The 19601-nt window shown below is 42.7% G+C and overlaps 2 protein-coding genes across 2 annotated transcripts in view; both read left to right on the plus strand.

Moving 5' to 3' along the window:
* The window catches only part of LOC144475941 (latrophilin Cirl), a 579657-nt gene extending 565795 nt beyond the window's left edge, over nucleotides 1-13862 (plus strand). The window contains exon 17 of the mRNA XM_078192398.1: nucleotides 6892-13862. Coding sequence (XP_078048524.1) covers nucleotides 6892-7680 — 789 coding nt within the window. The 3' untranslated portion in view covers nucleotides 7681-13862. The remainder of the gene's footprint in view (nucleotides 1-6891) is intronic.
* A 2619-nt stretch (nucleotides 13863-16481) lies between these two features.
* Nucleotides 16482-19601, plus strand: part of LOC144475473 (uncharacterized) — a 6405-nt gene continuing 3285 nt past the window's right edge. Inside the window, exon 1 of the mRNA XM_078191426.1 lies at nucleotides 16482-16504. Coding sequence (XP_078047552.1) covers nucleotides 16482-16504 — 23 coding nt within the window. The remainder of the gene's footprint in view (nucleotides 16505-19601) is intronic.

Consider the following 19601-nt stretch of genomic DNA (forward strand, 5'->3'; position numbering starts at 1 on the left):
TCGTGCTTCTTATCTGGCTCTGGGTTTGGTGTAACGCGGTTGCTGGCTACTTTGTACCTTCTTCCCCCATTTCCGTCGTCCCCTCGCACCGAAATAGTTTGATTCCAGTGTCCGTGGTGGACCGCGTGCGCGCGCGCGCGCGCGCGCGTGCTCTCGCAATTTATTTCAGATGTTCCGGATCGTTAATGAACCGCTTCTCTACGCCGTGGCACACGCACGAGAAACGTAACGAATCTGTAACATCGCTGATTTACAATCGGCTACGCAGCTGCGCCTCTGATGGCTTCTGCCCTCGACACTTTCACCCTTTCCGACCATCGGCCGCACTTGTCAGCCACGATCGCAACACGAATTTCCATTAAATACTGTTCTCTAAATCTGGAAAAGTGATCGACGATGATGAAGATTCTTTCTAGAAAAATCGATAGGGAGCCGGAAGGATTACAAGTAACCCTTTCGTGCAGAACCAAAATGTGGGACAGTATTTCACGCTTAGTTCTATAAAATGTTTGATGTAATTTTTTGTTTGTGAAACGTTAATCGACGTAATAGTGAAAAGAGAATAGTTTCGCTATATTTTGTCGAGTATTGGTAAAAAAAATAATAAAGGCAAATAGAAATGAGTACGTGGGTACCGAATTGTACATCAAGCGTTCAATATCGAATCCTCGTAGTGCCATATAACTTTCAATTCATTTAAATAATTAAAAGATTTAATCTTCTGAGCATATTTCTGCTTAATATAAATTAGTTCATGTAGTAATTCATTCAACAATCGGGCAAAATATTCATTCTAATAAAAAGTTGATATATTTATTTAGGGACACAAGGTGAAAAAAAGACACTTTTCCAGATTTAGAGAGCAAGCAGTGATGCGATTACAATAATTTGCTGGAAGAAGAAGATTCGAAAAACATGTTCTTGATAATTGCAAAGTTTACTCCAATTAAAAAGTAATTTCATCTGAATGTATAAGGTGTTGCATACTTAGCAACAAAAGGATTCATTCTACTAGTGAAAGTAACGATGAAACATACGAAATAATTTTTTGTTGTTCGAATCCTGTGCGCTATGTTTCGAAGAAGGTAGAATTGGCGATTAATGATCAGGCAAGCCTATTCTACTCGCCGAACAGTAATCATTTTCTGCAACAAAATGTTGTTTCTTGTTTCTAATTCTATTTGTCTTGTAGAATCTTATAGGGTGCATCAACTATGCGACACCATGCATAAATGCACGAAATTGTATTTCTAGAAAGTGTTATTCTAGATTTGTATTCGAGTCGATCTATTCTTGCATGATCAAGAAGATGAAAAAGATCCATGGGATAGATCGGCAAGTTCAACTGTCTGCAATTAACATTCCATAAGGATCTGTTTTCGACAGTTCCACTGTAAAGTTTTTTCCTGTGATCGCGGTATCCGTCGCGCATCGAGCAAGAAAAACGGTATAATGAAACGCCAGCAGAGCGTACTGCGTCGAGGCCTAAACAGGAGAGCTCCTACATTCCAGCCGACAACATCTGCTTCGGCGAGTTGGTCGTGGCTTCCTCGCAAACCTGTTCGTCGCTTATCGAGTCCTTTTTACTCGCGGCACCGATGCGCGAGCCGACTGGCAACGCAATTACTCGGCGAATAAATTTCAACGAATTTCCATGCGCCGTTGAACACAGCGCATACGTTCCGAAAGATTCGTAATGTACGAGCGAGAATGATGTTCCTTCCGACCGGACGCGGGCAGAATTCGATGGAAGTTCGCCCGACATGGAAATCGTTCGAGCAATCCTCTGGGAAATGTAGCGCGTCTTCTGGACTTCTGCCCGCGCGAGGATACTTTTAAGCCGCGCGCACAGCCGAGGAGTCGTTCGATCGAAGATTCGTACGACGAATCGGTCCAATTCGGCCTTAACTCGCTCGGGCGATCTTGCCGTTTTACGAAACCGATCGTCGCACTTCCATCGAACGGTTCGGTTCGGCCCGCAGCCCGGAAAACGCAGCGTCCCTCTCGGACCACTCACCTGTACAAGACCGGTTACTTAGCGCGAGAAGGCAGCGGAAAAATGGCGACGCGAGAAAAATCCGCGCAGATCAATCCGTCACGTCTCTCTCACACCTCCTCTGCAGCTGACACACACGTGCGCGCACGCACGCACGCACGGCTCCACGATCACTTTTTGCTCTCCACACGTACTACACTCGCACGCACACCCACACACACACACACACACATACGGGCGTACACACACGTCTCTCCCCCTTTTTTTCCTACTTTTTTTTCCGACTCTACCCTCTCGCATCGTACGTTTCGCTAATTAACACCTGGTGCGTTTTCGCGCGGCGGGAGGCGCGAAAGGTAGGGTAACACGGATCACCGAAGCCTCTAACGATCTAGCCGGTCCTCCGAGGACCCGCTCCTTTCCATCGATCGTTCGTGCTCGCGCGTTAAAGTCCCCGGGGATTCTACGGGGTGTCCGGCGTAAATGTACACGGCGCATCATCCCGGCGAAGTTCCTTTAATTAAACGGTACTAGCCGTCAAACTCCCAGGTAAATACGAGTTACTTTTCATAACGTTTCAAGACGCCGTCGAGTTTCAATTCTGAAATTACACTGCCTACCTTTTTTTTTATATTGAGTAGAATTTACCTATTCAAATTTTAGTATCGGTTCATAGTTTTTAAAAATCGTAATTCGTAACTTTTCGACGAATATAACAATTTCAATCGTAAATCAGAAAAGCAATCACTTCTTTCATGATCTTTCGCTGACAAAAAGTTTTATACTATAGTATTTTTCAGTTCGAACAATACAATCTGCACCCAACATTGGGGTAACTGTCGCCATAATTTTGCCCATATTAAACAAAAAAAAAACTATATAAAATTTGACGGAATGATATAAAAATTAGAAGAACAGATTTTCAGATGTCTGGCGATGAGATGTCTTTTCTTTGCAAAGACAAGATTCCATTCAGAGATGTCATGAAATCACAGATGTGAAATATTCCATCATGTGTTCTGTCATTTTATGTCATGAACTTAGATGATTCGAAAGCAAGATATTTTATAGTTTATGAATTTAGTATTGAAAGTACTAAATAATCTTAAAAAGGTATACAGTTGTAGATAAAAAATGAGATTTGGCCCTCGTATTTCTGCCAGACACCCTATACAAACAACGGAAACGAGGAAAACAAACTGCCCACCGGTAACGGCGATATCGTTCCCGACGGTCACGGGCGGCATATTAATTTTATTTAGGTCCCATGCTTCCACAACGATAATCAGCACGACGGTATTTCCTGTGGAAACGAACAACCAAGCCTCGACACGGTTTTGTATCGTCAAACGAGCAGCCGGCTCTCTGTCCCAGGCCCGAGTTAATTCGAAATCAAGACAGAAATTAACAATAACTTTCACTACTTTATCATGTTCACTTTCGTCATTCTACATTCGAGTTGCATTTGGAATCTAAAAACAAACGTTTATTAAATCGACTCAAACATTTGCGTCAGAGACCATCCACTGAATTATTCATGAAAACATTAGCTCAGGGATACGAGATAAAAATAAGAATTTCATTCATTCATAAATTTTTCAACGTCAAGCAAAGTAACTCGATAAATTCCCGAAATAATCATTACAGAAATATTTTATTCAAATGATGCCCACGCTTGTTTGGCTCGGCCTCGTTAAAAGGGACATCGGGAGAAAACAAAGATGATTACTCGTTCCTCCGCGCTCCGTGCCGCGTCGCACCTTGCCTCGCCGTCTCATTACTCGGACAAGCAGCAAAAAAAAAATTGGTAATCACAAACTGCAGTCCGTATCCGGATCAGCAGGATGCCGCGGAACATCTCGTTTCATAATTCGATCGTATCAATCGTAACGAGACCCACGGCGCCCGTAGACAAGCTCGAAGACGCTCATTAAGCTCGACAAATTTTAATAATCGTTTGTCAGGGGGAGTCCCACGATACTTCGTCTAGAATCGTCGGATAGGGAGAGGGTTTCCACGGAGTGTAAGAAATCGCGGCCGACGACCGGAAGCTCCGATCGTGGACCTCGCGTGACTCGTCCGCGTTCCCTGGGAAAACGGTCGCGATCGCGCGGTGTTCGTCGACGGCGTTCGTCGACGGTGTGCGTGTTGACGTCGCGTATCTCAACCGGTTCCGTCGTAGATTCGCCAACTCGTGCACGAGTTAAATCCGCTACGCTTCCGGCGAGCATCGCGGTTCCGCGAGATATCGTCGGATTTGCCGGTTCCGTATCTGACGCTTCCGAAGGGCGAACTTCCACTTGGAACTATGTCGCACGGAATTCAAATATTTCCTTCCGTTCAATTCAGATAAAAACCGTGTTTTAAGGTGGGGCAGGGCGTTTTGCCGGTTTCGAGAGATTCGAGCAACCCTTTGTTTACTGGTCGACGGCACCGGGAAGTTTCAAGGGACCGAATTACCGTGATTTAAGGGCTCAGACAACTCCGGTAAACAGTCGCTTAATCCGGCCTTCTAATAATGTAGTGGGACTGATTTATTTATGCGAAGCCAAGTTCGCCAACTCAAGCACACCTTCGCCGCTGCTTTGGCATCCGCTTCGGCCTTTAATACTGAAAATCATTTGCCCGATCGAACGCGTCCACTCGAGTGCGAATTAAACTCTTTCCCTACACCACTAGGGGACATTAATACTATGTAACGTCGGATTTCTATCGTGTCACTTAGTTAATCGTTTACATTTGCATAACTTCGTCTTTCCGTTGGATTTTTCAAAAATACAGTACAGACTCCCTTATCTGAACATTTATTTTTGCAATATTGCTATTATTTAGATGATGGCATTTAGATAATAGTGTTATTATTATTTAGATACATTATCGCCCCCTAATAAAGAACTTGATTGACATCTTCATATAATAGATTGTATTGATATTAGATTATTACAAAAGTATACCTTCGGTTAACAAATTCTCTGCTGTACTTCATTTGATCACTTTTCGTAGCCAAAGTTATGCAACATACCTTTTATCCCAAGGATTTTTTCGTTCAAAAATCGTCTTAACACTTTACCTACTGGAATCCCTTTAATATTGTTTAAAAGCGCGCGTTTATTGAGATTTCATTTGATTATTGTTACATGAAGCATATGAATAATCCAAACTACGAACTGAATGAAAATATTGCTTTAATAATTGTACAATCAGAAATATGAAATGGATTATATCGATTCCCCCGGTAGTTCTAGCGATAACAACAATCCGAGAAGAGGACATTTAGTAACATTAATAGGAACTTTCCTAGAAAATAATTGGATAAATTCCTCGATCCTAACATACATTTTAATAAACATGGGGAGAAATCCAAGTAAATCGTTACAAAGAAACATGTTTCACGATCGGTAGTTTCAGTGCAAATGCAGTTGTTGTTACTGCAGACACTTCGGCTGAAATAATTCGATGAAAATAAAACAATTTGTTCGAAGTATTCCGGAATCGTCGGTAGATAAAGTGTTAATCGTTCAGACGATTGATCGTCGGGGTAAAACTCAAGTGTACATGTGACGAAGCTCCAGTTTCGCGGTGCGCTCGCGCGGACGTGGCTTGATTTCTCCGTGGAACACATCGCGAGCAGTCGATCGACACGTACACACCGATTCGCCCCCATTCCTCTTTCACACGACGAGTCAGTAAACGAAGGGTTAAGAGGGAACGGCAAATGGTTCGATTTTTACAGTACCTGGCGTCCGGTCGAAGCTGGGCGATAGTCGATAGGCAACCGGCAGTTACAGTGCCAGATGAATCCTCTCCAACAGAGGCTCACATCGTGGCCACCCTGCCGTACGCCCGTCACGCCTTCTTACCCTCAGCTCCCAATATCCCCAAATCTGCCACCGCCACTTGGGGCCACCTTAACAAAAACCTCATGTGGAAGGTAACTAACTCACCGCAGCTAACGCTCGCTCACACGCTCGCCAGTGTCGTTTTGTCACGATCGAAAACTTTCCTTTTTCTGCTCTACTCTACTATTCTAACTCTGTACTCTCTGCGCTCACCACACGTTTTTTCTGTTTGTGTTCACTGCATGGTGTGCCGTTTTTTGTTCGTTTACCGTTCGTTTTCACTCGTTCTCGTACTTGACCAGCACCTAGAAACACATCTTGCACACTTAGAGAAACACCTCGACCGATTCCGATAGAGCCCAACCGCTTCGGGGAAGCATGGAGGTGTGGGGAAAAAGAAACTGTTCCCAAACGAGAATTGTTCGCCCTGTCTCCCGCGTCTCTCGTTCGTTGCCGCGAACGTCCTCTCGGAAATACGAGAACAATCGCGGTCCTTCCTTCGTTCCGCGACGGTCTCCGATGAAATTCGACGAAGACGTTCAACGGCCACGGCCTAGAGCCTAGAGCCTACCTGACGCGAACACACGAGAATACAACAAGTGTTTCCTTTGCCACCGACCGCGTAGTTTTGTGTGTCTTTCGTTTCTGTTTAGTAGAGGGAGAATGAAACCGATCATGCGATGTCGACGACCCGAGCATTTGTACATATCATACAGCACGTACGGAATTTTCTCACTCACCCCTTCCGTCATGCATGCGAGCTCGTGGATCGCGTGGAACGAGCTCATTTCGAATCGCCCTCGGGGACTCGCTCTGCAAATCGATCGATCGATGCTGCGAAGTCGGGTCCTTGCGCTTCCAAACTTTCTCTGGAAGCTGGAATCGCAAGGATCGCCGCCGTATTCCACGTCATCTCGACGCATTCCTCAATCACATATACATATATGTACATATTATGTATACATACACATACGTACATGAGTTTTGTTTTTTGTTCGCCATCGAGCCTGTGCAACGCAGACCTCGAGAGCTTAACGGTCTCTGTCTTTCCCGCAGAACATTTCTTTTAAATCATACTCTCGCGACTCCGGACACGGCGGCTCCGAGCAGGAGGACTCGCCGAGAACGCACAACACCCTGACGCTGGGTCACTCGGGACGGAACCGCGGCGGGCGAGGCATCAACGAGAACGAGATCAGCGGCACTCGAACCACGGGCGGGGGCAGGAGAGCGGCGATGCCATACAATCACACGTACACGGAGATCATCGACGGAAGAGCGAACGGTCCGGGTCATCATCAGCTGCACGGCCACCATGGACAGCACGTGCACCTGCCACGAGGCCTGGCGAACGAAGACGACCCGGTATACGAGGAGATAGAGCGCGCCGGCGTCGGCGGCGGCGGCGGCGAGATCCAGGTCTCGGACATGTCCGACGAGGACGGCAGGAGGCAGAGCGACATGAGCAGACAGTCTTCGAGGAGTTATGGCGATCATAGGCCGTTGATCCCGTACTCGCCCGCCACGGACCGAAACCTGGTGCACTACGGGCAGACGCTGACGGACCGCGGCGGCGGGGGCAACATGCACTACGACCCGTCGGAGTACAACCCGGCGGTGGAGAGGACCTTGAACACTTGCTGGGAAAAGCTGCGGAAGCAGCAGGCGAGGTACGACCGCGGCGATCTGCCTCGTCTCCCAGCCAGCTACGGGATACCGCCTCAACAGGACCACACGAGGACGGTAGCGGTCTTGGACGGTCACACGGTCGTCTGTCACCTGCAGCCGCAGACGGACATGTACACCGGCCGTGGGATGCCGCCGCCTTCCTACAGCGAGTGTTAGAATACCACTGTGGCAGGATTCTGTCGTCCTCTCGGTCTTCCTGCGCCAGGACGAAGGATAAGATGCTCTCCGCCGTCCAGACACCCGTTCTCGGTGCCTGGACGCTACGTCGACGGATCGAGAAGCCGCGTCCTTCCCACTAGCCAAGGGGCGAGAGCCTCTGATCACGACGACGGTGGTTCGTTCCTGAAGAAGCCCACGATTTCCGGAGCAACCGGTGTGTCTCAGGCCGCATCCCCGACACAGGGACAACGTTTTTAGCTCAAACGTAAACGACGGCTGACCGCGTCGCGACCACGCCGCCGTTTCTAGCCATAACACGAGCCCGGCCCGTCTCAGATTGGCCTCCCCTACATTTTGTTTCCGTTTATGTTATAATCGCGTGGCCGCCGGCGCGGAGGGCCGACCGCGATAAGCGTGGCCCGCTGGCAATCGAATTCGAGACCGATAGAACTCGCGACGGACCTCTGCCTAGGCTAAGTCATCGTTGTACCGTCGAAGCGTGTGTTCGGGATTGGTTTCACAGTGACGAGTGTCGTGCGGAGAACGATAAAACGTGACGAATCCTCTTTGGTTACATCGGGACTGGCTTCGAGGGAGCCCGGCTCTCTGCGAGCAGCGAAGCGCGAAGCAAGCCGCTTCCTTCCATAGATTTCGCCCTCGAAGCTCGTCCTCGTCGCGGTCGGGGACCGTTACACGACGAGATCGTCGATGCTGGCCCGCTTCGTTAACGAGAAGGCGCGTCGCGGTTCTCTTTCGATCGAGCAGGAGATCGAGATCGGCAAAATCTGGCGCGTCGTCGTCGACGATTGATGATTGACGCCTCAATGGACGCGCGAGTAAGTCGTTTCCTCGTTAACGCTACCGGCGCGTATTCGATCGCGATCCTCCGGAACAGGTGGATCGGTGACGACTCGATAAAGGGACTAGGCTTTTGTCTACTTTCGAGTGTCTCGCAACGTTAGTGACATATCGTGGATTGCTGTCCCCGAGACGTAGAGAAAGGAATCGTGTAATTACTTAACCGCAATATCGCATTATATTAGTGATCGCATCGTAGATAGTTACTCCTGACGCGTCGATCGTTCGCGGCGCCGGCGACACTCTCGCACGGTGGCCATCGAAGATCGCGGGATCAATCCTCAAGTTCCGTGGAAGAGAGGTGTCGCGAGTCTCGACCAGCGAAACAAGGAGAGACGAGGAACTCTCTCGCGGAGAATGAAAATTGAAAACGCAGGGCTAAGGTACCTTTATCGATCGTCTCAGCCAGCTCCTAATTGTACATTGCTTTGGAACGTTACGTTTTAGTCCCAGAATGTTATTTTTATAAATAAAAAATTATATATATATATATATAAATGTATATGTATGTATACAGTAACGATACTATATGTATGTGTATATATTATACGTTTATCACTCAAAGAGAAGAGAGAACACGAGCGAGAAACAATTGCGCGAGGCAGCCGTAAATGTATGAATATACACACGTACGTATACTATACATAGTGATACAAAGCGATTTTCCGAGCGACGTGGAAAAAGCGAAAAAACTTAGTCACTGTTTTTTACTATTTTTTAAAAAACAAAAAGGTATATGTCGTAATACCGCGTAATCTAATGTGTAACTAAGGGAACCCGCGCGCTATTTATTTTTTATCATCCGTGAGTGTTATCTAATGTATAATTAGCGATCGTGAATCGAAGACCGGCGATCGAGGGGCTACGAGATCCCACCGCCGTGGACCGATCGGATCGTCGCTACTCGATCGCCGCGTCCGGGTGACGACGTTCTATGCTTGCAAGAAGATCTTTCGTCGACGAATGGAAGAGGCGTACTCGGCGGACGAATATCGAGCGATCGAAAAGGGACCGGCCGCGCAGCTCGGTATTCCTCCCAGACCGATGCGGCTCGATAAACACATCGTTCAGTTAACTAGCTACGAGCATGGACACTGCGTTTTCTAGCCGCGTTCAACGTTTATTTCGCCGAATTAACCGGCTCCGCAAAACAAACAAACCTGCCAAATTCATTTTAGACGAGCGCTCTCTCGCGAGGCGAAGTTCCGACGACGAGCGAGTCGGCGCAGGGACGCTTCAATAGCGATCGTGAACGACGATCGGGACACGGAACTCCCGATCGTGTCATTTTGCGTAAACTATAAAGAATATTGTCAGCCGATTCTACAGGAAACGAAGACTTCGAGCAGTTGTAAACGGACGCAAACAGAAGCTAAATTGTAAACCGGAGAAACGCGTTGTTTGTAGCGTATCCGATTTAACATTTCCGAAGCGTCGCTGTGCCCTCGTCCGCGACGCGACGTTCTTAATTTATTCCCCTGCTCAGCCGGACCGGCCGTGATCTTTCTCTCCGGCAGATCGTACGTTAAGACGACTAACTCTATAGGCGAATTATAAAAACTAGGGATAATCAGCGTTAAGGGTAACAGCTATAGTAAGCGTACGAGCGTTTTCGCCGATCGTTGGGCGCGGAACACGATTTGCTCATTCTGGCGTAGCAAGAAAACGAAGACCTGTTCGCGGTGTCCTGGATTATCGCGGAGCCGTTCGCACAAGCGTTCAGCGGGTAGAACGAGCGACCGAGAGCCGTGTCCGTTCACGGTGGAGCGAGCGTATGTATCAGTTTCGAGCCACGTAAATTCTTGCCGTCTTGTTTCGCATCCGTAGATCGAGCCACCGTAATTTCTCACCGGATCGTCACGTGCCGTCACCGTGGGTAGCCGGATCGCGCAAAAGCTTACTACTCGGACAACTTATTCGTACTACTTCCTTCCTTCCACTTGTACATTCCTTTGTTGCCATTCAAAGTCATTCACGGTGTGTGTACGTTTCAGTCAATTAATGCAGCTCGTGGGAGCGTGGGACGTCGGATGGTGCTCGAGTCGTCGGGAAACGAACGAATCCACTCAAGATATCCTCGAGATGCGTTGCGGTGCGTGACGACGTTCCGTTTTTAACTTTTTAAGGTTTCGATTATTCGACGCGCGAGTCGGTGATCAATGATCACTGGCCGCAAGTTCCAGCGACCGTTCGGCAGCGTTTAAAGTCGCGACGACGACGACGACGACGACGACGACAACGACGACGACCGCAAAGACAAAGATGTCCGCGAGCCAGCCAGTCGTAGGATTTTTGTACGAGCGAAAGATCTTGCCCGCGAAACGACTACTGCCAGGTATATAATCGTAAATGCAGCCACATTCCATCCGTTCGACTTATCGTAATCGATAGAGACAGGGAGATAAAACGTACGAGCCAGGTAGACGGAAGCAATACTCGCAGCTCACTGTGCCTGGTGAACAGAGGCGTCCGATTTACGATTTGCATATCCAATTCTTTTCGTTACTTCGCATCCTTTCCCTCTGCACCGATAACGGCGTAACCGGCGGGCCATCGATGATAAAGAGAAAACAGACATACACATAGTGCGAGGGGGTGTGCAACTCGTTCGTCTTTCGATGTGGAAAAGAAAGGTGCTGAAGCTTTCCTTTCGAATTGCGTTTCGAGCTTATCGTATACACCTGGCAAAAAGGGTTCGATCACTTAAGACAAGTACGAAAATTTGTTAATTAATGATAGAAGTAAATGTAACGACAACATTCATTATATATACAGGAACTATTAATATAAAACTAAATGTCTCTTTTCTTGTAAGATACGAAATCGGAAGATTTTACACTTATTTAAGGAAAACTTTCATCTTCAAGTTTTGAGGAAACCATTTTTTGACAATCCCTACTTTTTTTGACATGCTACTTCGATTTTGTTCTTTTTAAAGGCCAAACCTGCCTCGGTTTATGTCCAGAAGAGCGAATATTTTATATTAAATAAAAATGATTGGAAATTGTGAAAATTAGAAATAAAATTTATTATTTATATAGTTTACATGGAAAAGTCACGAAAAGTCATGATTAAAGATCGACAAAGTTCATTACGAATTCAAATGTACCGTCAATTATCCCCAGCAATCAAAGGCAGTTAACTTCTGTATCACATTAATCCAATACAATAACGAATGTTTAAGGAATTCCTTTAATATTTCCATATTTGAGATTTTAATCAAATATTTTCTGCCAGGGGTAGTATTCGAGTCCAGCGTTCATTGTCTGATTTAATGATAACCGTAGATGCTTTGTACCTCGTGTCCTACCGTAGGTTTCTTTTCGAGGTATCTGAAATGACGAGAGTACACTCCCCTTTATTTATAAACATGGAAACAATACATTTAGAACGAGCAAGTAGCACTCCCCCGTGGCATCGCGTTTCTTGAAGATTTGTTGCGTGAGAAAGTAAAAAGAGAGATAGCGTTTATCGTCGGGAAATCTCGAAGCAAGGTGTATATAATGTAAATAGGGCTTTGTACATGTTCAACACTTGTAATGTAAATGGAAAAGTGTATGAAAAACGAGAAAGAGAGAGAGAGAGAGAGAGAGACAGAACGCGCGCGCGAGAGAGAGATAGAATGAAAGTATGCTGAGAATGTAGAGTGCATGCGACCGAAACGGGAAACCGAGAGAAACGAGAGGATTGATGTGAACACAGAAGAAAATACGCTAGATAAGACAAGTTACTAGTAAGTAGTGAATATTACAGTGACTATTATCGTGATGGCGGATGCGTGAGGCGGTTAACTTAAGTCCCCCAAACTGCGTAATTAGTTAATGTGTAAATAAATTAAGCGAGGAAGTAAAACATTAAATGAAAGCCCAAGTAATCATTGGATATTTATAATGAGTCTCCACCGAAAGTGAAAACGGGAACGAATGCGAGAACGAAGAAACCAAGGAAAGAGTAAACAGATTCGACGAGAGAGAAAGGAGGGGAAGCGAACAGGACACGTGGACTCCGTGCGGTTAGGTTACTGTTGCGAGAGAGAAACGGCACAAGGGAAACGAAGAATCCAGACCGACAAAAGGAAGAAAAAAACATGCGAGATAGTAGGAGAAAAGACAAACGACCAGAAAGGGAACTTTTAAGATTGTGCAACAATTAATCAGATGGACAGATATACAGTGCATGTTTTATCCTTAGCTGTTTTATAAATATTAAATCTATCCTCCCTCCATCCATCACACCCTCTCTTCCTTTCTCCCCCTCTCCTCTCTCTCTCTCTCTCTCTCTCTCTCTCTCTCTCTCTCTCTCTCAAACACATACACGTGCGCACACACACACATACACACATATACCTTTTTCTCCTGTCTCCTTTTTCACACGACAAATCGGGCGCGAACCCTCATCTAGTACACAACCGTGTATCGTTCAATTTTCAAGATGCGTTCCTTTCAATCGTGCGTACTATCTCTTCGTTACCTTTCGTCGCCTGTGTGCAACCAACGATTAATGGCCCGAGATTGTACTTTGCGTCTAACATTTCGTTTTGAATAAGATAACGGATCAGATAAAGGAAGAAGACACGCGTGCACACGTCACCAGCGTCCCCCGTCTCTCAAATCCCGTCCCCATCTTCCAAGAAACCACCCCCTTTCGGCTCCTCATCAACCTGTTGAAAGTATCGGGATACTTTTCTTTGTTCCGAACCGTTTCGCTCGAAACAGACGAGCAATCGATTGCGTATAACCGCAGAATTCCGAGGAAAACGACGCGCGATTCAACCGAGCAGCAAATTCGCGACGATTCTGTGATCTTACCGGTTATGTTATCTCTTTGTAAGTGATATATTCGAAGGTAACCGAACACGCTTTTCTGTGGAATCCATCGCCTGCCCGCGCACGCTGATAACAGACATGGGAAGGACACTCCGAAGAGTAAACCGAAGAAGTCGACGAGGGCGAATGAAGATTTGAAAACAAAGATGAACAAGAAGAATGTAAAATCTAGGTATCTCCGATCTACTAAGAACCTCCGTTTCTTCATTTTTGTATGCTTCTTTAAGACTGTCTGATACAGGAAAAAAGGATAAATAAATGTGTACCAATCTCTGAATAAAACACGAGTTATTCTACTACCCCTGGCAGAAAATATTCGATCGAAACCGTGACTCCGACTGTTCAATAAATTGTTTAGATATGTACTGAATATGATATAAAACGAAATATTATGATAAGAAGCGAATTACTGAAAAAGTAAGGAAATGTAGTAAAAATATTATCAAAATTACTTAAATAATGACAAAATTCTACAATATTTTTCGTCTAGAACTTTTAAAGACTGATTTTATGATTTGTTTCTTTTTTTTCAAGATACATACGATGAAAGACTAGTTTGCGAAAGAATTTATTTCAACTAGTAAAAATAATAAACTTGTAGGTGCTTGAAGTAAAGATTTATACTTCCTATACGCAAAATATGTATTTTATTTCGATTCACACCATAGCCACATTTGTGTCAATCAAAAAGATACTTCAGTTCTCCGTCTTGTATTTTCAAAAAACACTTGTTGCAGAAAGTTCATACAATTTTCAATACATGTTTAAGCTCAGAAAATGCATTGTATACTCAAAACGATAGTCAACTAAGTCTGAAAGATGACACTCTAGGCGAAAATAATGCCTAATAGTATGTCAAAGATATTTTCACAATACTTGTAAATGATTCAACTCCTTCCTAAACAAACGTAAATTATTTTAGCCTGCATTTCACGAAAGAACGAACAATTCTTAAAGATATTTTCTACATAAAATATATGGTTATTACATAGGTAGATGGTTGTTTTGTTTGATCGAATATTTTTCGTCAGGAACGTACTGTCCCAGGAAGTAAAGGAAATTTTAAGCGTCCAAAATTAAATTCTTCTCGAAATGAAAAAAAATTTTGAAATCCTGTTTCTGCATCTTCATATGTACAAAAGAATATAGTGGTATAAAACTGCTTCGATGTAAAATAAAATTCATTAAAAGATCTTATTCTACAGTCCCGAATTCCATTAAACGATTGATTATGTCTACATGATTGCTCCTGCACGTGCATCTAATATCGTCATATTGAACAACATTTTTACATGTACATTGATTAAGTTTTCTGCTGTTTTTCTGACCCAGTTCGTCAATAATCCATGCATCAACAGCGGCTAAATGATTTATTATAGCTTAATAGAGAGAAATAGGTCTTGAGAAATCTCTTGTATTCAGAGGATCTTTATACTATACCACCGCTTACTTATCAATTTGATTGATTCCGTAAAATGCAAGATAAAGGAAATGTATTTAATTGAACTACGTTGAATTGAATTAAAATGATTAATAATGATATACAGGGTGTATACAAATTATTGTAACTAACTATTGTAGAAATGAGGGGTTCCTGAGGATATTTGGAGAAATATTTTCCTTAGCTAAAATGCGATCCGCAGCTTTGTTTACGAATTATTAAAGAAAAGCAGTAGGATATAAAACGCGGACGCGCGAATTTTCAACGTGCTGCTACGTGGTCGAAAGAGGGAGCTGCATCTCCTTCGCTCCAGGACGCGACGGAAAGAGGGGGCTACGCTCAAACCCTGTGTTGCGTACAAAATAATGAACAAGAAGAGAACTTTCTGAATATTTTATTCATTTGAGAAATCAGGATGTGCATACTGCCTCATGAGAAGTAATAATAGTCTTCAAATTTAAATATTTTGCCAATTTATAATCCACGTAATATTTAAAAAATCCATCACCATGTCACATCCATTGGCTCCATGTAATTATCGATTCCGAATTAGTTGCAAACGAATTTACAGCTGATTGTAAATCGAAAATTACATCGATTGCCCGAGTCCCGCCACAAGGAGGTTACTGCTTTAGAGACCCACGAGAAAGTCAGAGCGAATAATTCCATGTAGAGAAGAATAGAAAATCAATAGGGTGAAGGAAACACAGATCATTTTGTTGTATCACTGATTCATAAAATTTGATGTTAAATATCTCAAATGAAACGGGACTGTACACTGTTAACGTCGATATTAATTTCTTAGATCTAAAAGTGACGATTCCCATGCACTTTGATTTTTGTGTACGGCTACTCGAAGTGTGGTATTTATTTATTCGCAACTATAACGCAAAATGCAACGTGTAGATAATTTTGGCAAAATTTATATAACTATCGCTAATTTCTTCTACAACAGTAAGAAAAATGGCGAATGCTGCACAGCGGAGAGTTTCAGCTGCAGTATGGGTGCCTGAAAAGTCGAAAGGCAAACTACTGCAATGCGATTATGTCTTCACGACTCTAATTCAACGAGCAGAGATCCAAAAAAAGTGGATTTTAAAAATCTACAAAATATCTACCTATCTTCGAAACTACTGTGCATGTCAATCAAAATGAGATAGTGATTATTTTATATTTCTATAATATATATTTTTTATTCGAGTACTAAATAAAATAATTTTTCTACCATAATTATTTCGAGAAATTGTTGCGTTAATAAATTGATTATTTCTTGATGTTTATTATTTAAAAGTATTCTTTCTGCCAATTATATTATTAAGCACTTCCGTAGCTATGTTATCGTATGATTTCGTAACAGATATAATGAATAACGTCAAACACACGCAGTGATTTTAGGACGATGAATGTGTCGAAGAATCATTACATCGAAAATATTCTATTGATAAATTTATTAGTTCTAGTTGTGTATTGATTATAAGAATTTCTATTCCTAATGGAGCATCCTAGTATTCTCTTGTCTGTTTTACTGTCTAATGTTTAAACAAAATTATCTAACACAGCTCAAGATAAAGCGGAACTTTTGGAGCATTAATATTAGATAATCTATCTTCACGTGGATGTGTTTGATGTGATAGCAGGTAAGTTTGAAATTCTTGAATAAACTAACAAGGGTCATGACTTGCCTGAGGTTCTTGAGGTAATTATCGCATGTTGATGCGCGGCTACGAAACGCTTTAAAAGAGCAGTTCCGAATTTTTTGAGTATTCGTAGAGTGCGAATATTCAGCAGCGCAACATCGGCGAAATTGTACTATGCCTCTTCGAAGCGGTACTAAAGGAGACCACCTCTTAGGATCACTTCACAACTCAGAATTATCAGTGATTAATTAAGTGGTCAGTGTTTGGTGATAGTGCTGCGAAAATTAATTCCGTTTTAATCATACAATTTATAATCAAGGACCCTCCCATCGCATCTCTTGTTCGATATGGTTATTGATTTGGGATCAGCTGAACATTGTACGAGGTCGGTACACCGACATCGAAAATTGTGACCGACAATTCCGATACGTACATGTATCGATTCTTTACCTACGACGAATTAAAGGGTTCAGAACCAATTCTGTGAGAAAATCGTAGTACACACCTTTACCTACCATTAGATCGTAGGTCTCTGTAATTTCATTATCATTTTCGTATAGAGCTCGTCGTTACCAGTAATTCATAACATTAGATCTAGCAAGAACTGAGTATTTATAAACTTCATTTCTACTACGTACGTGTCGTCTGTAGCGCTCCATCTGATTTAAAAGCAACATAACCCCCCCAGGAAAAGATTTGCAATACAACGTAAAAACAACACGTACTCAATTTGGATTCTGATTCTCCCAGAAAGTGACCTACAAATTAACCCATAACAAACCTTTATATCGATGAATCCATTCAGCAAGCATCCAAAAGTGAATATTAGAAAACAACTAATTCCTTAAAGAAGCAATCAAAAGATATTCACGAACTATTTAAAAAACCTCCACAAAATGTTAATTCATAACCGGCTAATTAGAAAATCAGAATGAAACATTAATGTTTTAAATAGATTCATATATGTATAAGGGATACGTGGAAAAACCAGAAAAATTATATCTAAGGTGGACTTAATTATAAAGGGTATGAAGAACTATGATGTAACATATTATCGTAGCATGGGATCATGCTTTAAGAAATAAAGTTGCAGACTTCTGGAAAGTAACGCAGTTGCTGCAAAATTGATGGGCCCAGATGCAACAGATGGTCCGCCCACCTGTAAGTACAGCGGTTTCATGAACCTTCACGTGTCGACATAGCAAAATATTGTATTTATGTAAGATTGGCAATGCAAAGAACAGGAGCAATGAACAGTTGCAGTAAACTGATTGTATTCTGCTGCGGTAGAACTTTTTCCACAATTTTACTTCGTCTTCATAACGCGTCAACAGCTGTAATTCACAGTTATATACAAGTTATAAAATAATTAAATAAGTAACTAATTCCTTTTTACATTTAAATGATTTGAATAGGATTTAAATTGTACTTGCGTATGAAAAATATTTGTCCTTGTCTGAGAAAATAATTTGTACGCAGCTGACGTGTTTGAAACGCGAGGTGCATGTAATGTAACTAATCTGTAGGCAAGCTAATCAATACTCCATATAGCAGAAGTTGAAGTTTTCCTGTACACCGACCGCCCTAGTTTCTACTACACAATTCCATGATACTGTTAACGATTGCATTTTATTAGAAACTCAAGAATTCTTGGAATATTATTTCTATATGACTGGGCTATGTAAAAAAAGCATTTATAGATAAGTTTTAATCTTCCTTATACAATGATGCCTCACTACATTGAGCCATTTCTACCTCATCATATTGCACCTTTTTATCCCCACCATTTTAAGGCGCATCCAACTAGGCGCAGATGGTTTAAAAAGAGACCGGGAGATGATTAAGAGAGACAGAACATAAGTAGCGAGCTCTATGTGTGACTGTTCACACGGACAAGAAACTTAGGCCATCTCACTCATCCGCGTATGCGGCCTCATTCTATTCGCGCATCCGTTTGCCACGTGCTCTATCTGAAACACTTGGTGCGGCATTCGACTTGTACTTTTCGCCTCATAGAATTATCGACCATATTTGATGAAAAATTTGCAAACGATGCGCAATACACATTAAGATATGTTTCGAATGTATGCATGTGTAAACAATATTTCAACAAATTGAGTTGAGTACAGCCTAGCCAATTATTTCATTACCCTGAATATTAGCGCGAGAGAATGAAAGACTGTTGCATATAAATAATGTCTTTACATCTTTTTCTAAGAGATAATCATTAGCTCGAAATACAAAATTTAATTTATAAATGTTATTTTTAAAGTATTGGAAATGGGTGTTTAAATACATTTAAACTAAGGTGTAGTTTTAAATAAAGAAACTTTATTTTACGGTGCGTGAGGAAGCTCTTTTCTGTGCAGATGCTTTTCTACGACTGACCGTGGCCATTCCGGAACCCCGAAAAGAAAACTCGGGTCCCCTCGTAATTCGAAACTGTTATGCTTGTGCCTCACAAGGCTATAAGCACTTATACATATAAGGTGTATATTTTCCTATCTCAATTTCCATCGCTTCTAAGAACATTGATTTGTTTTTGTGGGTGATACGTAATATTCCAATATAAAGAAATAAAAATGGTTGCCGAAACAGTGCACTCAGCTCTCGATATCACTATCATCATGTTCATTTGCAATAATAAGATTAACAAAATCGCCAATACAATTCTCGCTAACACTTTCATTTGCACTAAATGAACTATCGCTCGAATGGCTAACATGTAACAAATTTTCGAATCGATCTCCGATATTCGAAAAGTCTTCAAATTGTTTCGATGTGTTTATTATCAACATCTGATATATTATTTGTTCTTATTGCGTGAGGGGTTTATTGTCATGAGGAGTTCCTGAGTTCACTTAAAGTACCTTTTTCCTTAACGAAAATACAATCCGCTGCTTTGTTTACGAGATATTAACGAAAAACAGCGATGACGGTTTCGGGTCGTGTTCAAAGTAATGAACAAGTAACAGAGCGTAAACTTTCCAAATATCTTTTACTACAGGACAGTAATAATTTGAAGAAAAACGCTCTGCATCTTTATTTTAGAATGTCTAAGGAATATTCAATAATTTTTCGAATTAGTAAATAGTTCAACCGTGACAGATGAAATCTATTATATAAAAATAAGTCGGGTTTTCCTTCCTGACGCTA

This window comes from Augochlora pura, chromosome 10 (assembly GCF_028453695.1).
Source record: "Augochlora pura isolate Apur16 chromosome 10, APUR_v2.2.1, whole genome shotgun sequence".
Classification (NCBI taxonomy): Eukaryota; Metazoa; Arthropoda; class Insecta; order Hymenoptera; family Halictidae; genus Augochlora; species Augochlora pura.